Genomic DNA, 6,000 nt, shown 5'->3' on the forward strand with positions numbered 1-6,000 from the left:
CCCTTTCCCTTTCCAGTTCTTCTTGCTCCTTTCCCCCTCCCTTCAATCTCTCCTCCCTTCCTTTCTCCACCTATCACTTCCTGTCTTTACAACCACACCTCACCCCCTTAGTCTTTTGCTGAATGCCTGCTGACATTTTTCCCATATTTTTATGAAGGGCTCAAGTTATGTATTTTTACCTTTCTATATAAAGGACACTTTTGACCTGCCGAGTTTCTCCAGCACTGTGTGTTTTTACAGAAAGAATTGAGCTTACCCAGGAGAGATGTATCACTGTTGACAATACAGTCTTGTTTTGCCTTAAAATGTCCACTACCTTTTGCATTGGTTTCCACTCCCAGGTATTGACGCCCCATTGCAGGCTGTAATGCAGCCAGTCACCATACTTTCCACTATGTATTGAAGTTTGCCATGGTCATACCAAACCTCCACATACAGTAAAACCTCGATAGAACATGGTAGTTGGGGTCCGAGATTTCATACCATGTTATAGCCAAATCGCAGAACAGATGCATATACGTCATGATCCAGGAAGCAGGAAAACAGAATAGTGGGACTCAAACCCTATAATAAGACCTTTAAACTCCACATGTTAACATACACATCTTGTAAATGAGTCATAAGAATCCATTTTTGAGTTTGTGGCCATTAGCCTGGCCTCCTAAAATCAATGTTTGGGGTCCACAGACACCTGCGCTATAAGTGATTCCGCAGATTAATGAATCGTGTTCTAACGAGGTTTCACTGTACTTCCTTTATGATTACATTAGTATGCTGGGTCCAGGAAAGGTCCTCAGATGGTGACTCGCATAAATTTAAAGTTGCTTCACCTCACCACCTCTGATGCTCCAATGATCACTGGATCGTACACCTCTAGTTTTGTCTTCCTAAAGTCCATGATCAACTCCTTGGTTTTGGTGACATTGAGTGTGAGGTTGTTATTAGTGCACCAGTCATCTAAGTTTTCAATTTCCCTCTTATATTCTGACTCGACCCTCCTTTTTAACAAACCACTACCGTGATGTCATCAGCAAATTTGTAAATGGTGTTATTGTCATACTGAGCTACAGACACAGGCGAGTTGAGTTAGGGGATTAAGAATGCAGCCCTGTGATGGTCTGGTACTGATGGAGATTGTGCAGATGTTCTTACCAATCCTCAATGACTGTGGTCCGGAGGTGAGGAAATCCAGGATCCAATTACATAGGATTGGGATCCAATTCCTGGGAGTTTGTTGATCAGTTTTGAGGGAATGATGGCATTGGATACTGAACTGAAGTTGATAAAAAACATACTGATGAATGCATCTTTGCTGTCCAACTGCTCCAGGGTTTTATACAAAGCTAATGAAATGGCACCCATTGTTGTGGTAAGCAAATTGGAATGGATCTACGTTGCCACCAAGACAAGAGCTGATAGGCTTCAACACCAGCCTCTCAAAGCTCTTCATCATCACTGTGGATGTGAGTGGCACTGGCCAATAGTCACTGAGCACTAGCACGATTGAGGCCCATTTGAAACAGGTGGGTACCATGACCGGCTGGAGGGAGATGGAGATATCTGTGAATACATCGCCCTGTTGGTCAGCACAGGTTTTCAGCACTAGGCTGGGGACTCCATCCAGACTGGATGACTCTTCACTGTTGGCTCCACACTCTCCAGTATGTCTTATGCAAGGAGGAGCATGGATAGGTGGCCTGACTTTCCAAAGTGCGAGGCTGGAAATGGAGTGGTCAGCATCCTTAATGATAGTGTAGCAGTGGTGAAGACATGCTGGTGGTAGTTTAGGGGTACCTTCTTTAAGATGGCTTGATTGAAGTCCCCCACAATGACTGAAGGTCCATGCACCTATTTTTAAATTCATACATATTTTTTTAAATTTAGACATGCAGCATGGTTTCAGGCCCTTCCACAACACAAGCACATGCTGCCCAAATAATTTATAACCCCCATATGTTTTGAAGGGTGGGAGCAAAATGGAGCACCTGCAGACATGAGGAAAAACATACAAACACCAAACGTACAGCGACGGATTTGAACCCAAGTCAGTGGTGTTGTGCTAACTGCCACACTAACGTGCCCCTGCATCTAGCACTTCTGGCTGTTCTACACTTGAATCAACACATACTCTGCATATGCATGAACCTGCCCAGAACAGTTCAAATAAGAACCAAAAGGAATATTACAGCTACATTCAATCTCAACCATTGCCTGCACTTAGCAATGCCTCTTACTTGCCACAGCATTAATGAATAGGCTGCATGGTGGGCTTTCATTCAATGACTCCTCCATGAGGTAATATAGACTAGAAGCAGCAACAAGCTCACAGCAAATGGGGACTTTGTCCCTCCTCAGAACTACAATGACATCCTCTGACATCTTAAAGCAGTTAAGATATTTTCACATTTTTAAAACAAAATTAACCAGAACATAGCATTTCAATTACTTTGGTGATTGCCACTTGTATGCCAATCTTGGGACAGTGACTGGACTCAGCAGCTAAATCAGATGCACAGCAGAACTCAAATATAACATCAAATTTGCAATATCTTTCAGCTTTATAATGAAATATGCAGACACTGAATTGAAGAATCCCTGAACATCAACAGGTTGTGATTCTAAAGCTTGATAGAGCACATCACTGTTGAAATCCTTAGATTTAGTTTTATTGAACAAGATAACTAGAAACAGTTGCTTGCATAACTAAGTTGCAACTGTACACCAAGGTTCATTTTAACCAGCAACACATAATGAAGAAAAACAAGCAAAACGTCCATCAGATGCTTTCATTTGGGAAATGCACACATCTGCTAAATGTCAATTAGAATGGCGTGCAGCACAATGACTCAAGCTCAATCAATGCTGTTTTTCTATCCATTTGCAGGTTTTGATGCCAGTCAGTGTCTTACTCTCTTGCTGACTTCACCTAAATTGCTATTTTTATTACAAAGGCATCCAGCCAAATTTTACCTGTATTTGTTTGACTTGAATGTTCAAAATCAGAAGAGTTCAGAACATCAGAAATAGGAGGCAATACCATTGGGCTTTCTCCTCCCCCTCTCCTCAAGATAATGGCCAATCTTCCACCTCAATCCCATTTCCTACCCCATTGCCATAATCATTCAAACACATTCAGAGCTTTACAAAGTGGAAACAGAGACTTCAGCTCAACTGGCCCATGACAACCAAGGTATCTGTCTACACTAATCCCATTTGTCTGCATTAGGCCCATATTCCTGTAAACCAGCCATATTCACAGAGGCCAAATAGCCGCCCTCGGCATCATTGAACATTTAATGGGGATTGTGAACTGAAATCATGGAAAAAACCAACAAAACATAACTGCTTCACAGGGAAGGGGGCCTATAAACTGAGTTTTAAGGGGGCCATGACCAGAAAAAAGGTTGAGAATAGCTCCTTTAAATTTTTCCTATTCATGCACCTCTCCAAATGTCTTTTGAACTTTACAATGGTCCCTTCTACCACTTATTTTCACTGTTCATTTGATGTACCGACAATCACCTGTGTGCTTAAACTTTCCCCTCTCACCCTAAACCTATGTCCTCTAGTCTTAGTCTTCTCCATCTGCCACATAAAGAACCACCTATCCTATCTATGCTCCGAAGAGATCCTGTTTGGCCCTGAAAGAAATGAACTTTCAATCTGAAATCTGGAGAATTCTTAAGCTTATTCAGCACATTTGCTATTCCAGAAACCAGTCTAGTGAATCAATGATATACTGAAAGAGTGCAACCTTTTATTTTACACAACAAAATAAACATACACAAAGATCTATGATTTGAGCCATCTCACTCCAATATGCAAATCCACTCAAAATAAAGGCCTCCTAGTTGCTTGCTCTACTGAAAATTGGTTTTCCAGCAACTTGCATACAAGAATAACTTGATCCCTTTTAACAGCAACATTTCCTAATCTCTCATCATTTAAAAAAGCTTTGCTTTTCTGTTTTGTGCAAAGTGGAAAACCTTGCTTTTTTGTTTCATATTTAATCTGTAACATTCTTAACCACTCATTCAGTTCATTGACAACCCCTCAGTAACTCTTTATACCCTCCTCCGAACCTCCCAAGTCCAGTCACTGTCCCAAGATTGGCAATCACCAAAGTAATTGAAATGGTATGTTCATTAGTCTATTTGGTCCCACCACTAAATATTTGATACAAATCTTGTTCCAAACTATTAACATACATAATGAACAGTTGTGGGCCTACTTGAGGAACTCCACTCATCACTGATTGGCAAGATGAGAACGATCCATTTAACCCATCTCTCTGCATTCTATCACCTAACCATTCCTTGATGATGTTCCCAACATTATCCCCACTCCATGCATCACTCACAAAGGCAAGTATTTTATGCAACAATTTACTGAATGCCTTCTGGAAATCACTCAGTCAGCACCACCGGGCGCATCAAGTTGAGTTTAACAAACATCAGACCCCAAAACAAATTCGAGTTCAAGTTCTACCAAGGGAAGAAATCGCCAGATACAAAGAGGGATAAAAAAAGGATTTTGAAATGAAAGCCAGACCTCGTGAATCCCAAATAGAAGTCTGATCGAGATACACATCTGGTTAAATTGTGGCACGAAAATATATAAACTCAGTGGAAATTTCTGTCCATGGCTTGTCGACTTCCAGAGGTGAACTACAATTAGCAGCCATAAATGCGACCTGTAAATTGAGACACACCCTTATAACGGGCACTGCAAGTGTACTGTACATTAACGGTCTTCCAAACGGGAAACTGCCAAATTCATCTCGGAATAGCTGCTGTAAATCAGGAACACTTCCCGCAGTGACTAACTACTGTAGGAAACATCCAAGAGATCGAATAAAGTTAAAGCGATTGGAAGGAGATCGCGAAAGGCTCAGTCCGAGAGAACTTGGCTCTCCTCAACGAGAGGATCCGCTCGGCTCAACCTCGGTGTCCGCGGGCTTGACCATCCTCCAAAGCAGGACCGACTCAGCACAGCCCGACACCTTTCTGGCTCTGCCGACCCGCAATGCCGGTGAACCCCCCCCCCCCACCCGCGCGGCCGCCGACCGCCCCCGCCGGGGCTCCCACTTACTGCCAGCGTGCGTCCAGAAGGGGATGGTGCCGTCGCTATGTACCAGGTGGGGGCCCTTGAAGCTAAACTTGTACTCGAAGCGGCGAGTCGGTAAATCGGCAGCCACCCAGCCGACCACCAAAAACTGAAGCAGCGGCAAGAAACCGCTCAACGCCGCCATCTTTCCCAGCGCTGACGAGCGGCTGGAGCACGTCGGGAAGGCTGCTCGAGCCAACACGGCGCTTTCCCATTGGGCGGCGGCACCATCAAAGGGCAGGCGGGGTTGTCGCAGCTCCATTGCAATACAGCCACCCCCCCCCTCTCTTCCTCTCCTCAAGGTGGCTTTGCCATGGTGTTTGTGTCCAGGTTAGCTTCAGGATACAGTTCCTGCATTTCCCAGCCAGCAATTGCACTGATTTGCAGTGAACATAAACTCACCGAGAGAGTTCATGTGGAGAAAGAATCCGAATCTATTGTCAAGTTGCGTTCATTGGTCTTTATCATGTTCCATATACCAGCTTTGTGTCCTTGGAGTCCAGAAGCCTCACGGATTTGAGGGGGGGGACACTGTATTGCAATCTGATCGTGAGGGCCAGAATGCTTCTATGCCTCTTCTCGGATGGCAGGAGGGAGACCAGATTGTGGGAGGGGTGTGTGGTGTCCTTCACAATGTTTATGGCTTTCCACAAACAGTGGCCATAATGGGTCATCTTCTGGCTTCTGGCCACTACCTGTTTGCAGGTCCCACCTGGACTGCGTCTACGCTCGCGCCTTTCTGCTGTTCTCTTCCGTGGTTTCATAAGCCAGGCACTTGGGGATGGCCTTTGCTCATTGTCACGCATGTGAATGATCTTTCCCTTTCAATGGCGTCAGAGCCCATTAAATCTAGTAAAATATATGTTTTGACTCGGGCAGACTTATCACTATGCT

At 44.1% G+C, this 6,000-nt stretch overlaps 1 protein-coding gene across 2 annotated transcripts in view; it reads right to left on the reverse strand.

Annotated features, from left to right (window-relative positions):
- lman1 (lectin, mannose-binding, 1) overlaps positions 1–5,281 on the reverse strand; it is a 67,398-nt gene extending 62,117 nt beyond the window's left edge. For both annotated transcript variants that reach the window (XM_069924027.1, XM_069924026.1), the window contains exon 1: positions 5,092–5,281. In XM_069924027.1, the coding sequence (XP_069780128.1) occupies positions 5,092–5,251 (160 nt within the window). In that variant the 5' untranslated portion in view covers positions 5,252–5,281. The remainder of the gene's footprint in view (positions 1–5,091) is intronic.
- Between the last annotated feature and the right edge of the window lie 719 nt (positions 5,282–6,000).

Source organism: Narcine bancroftii, chromosome 3, assembly GCF_036971445.1.
Source record: "Narcine bancroftii isolate sNarBan1 chromosome 3, sNarBan1.hap1, whole genome shotgun sequence".
Lineage (NCBI taxonomy): Eukaryota > Metazoa > Chordata > Chondrichthyes > Torpediniformes > Narcinidae > Narcine > Narcine bancroftii.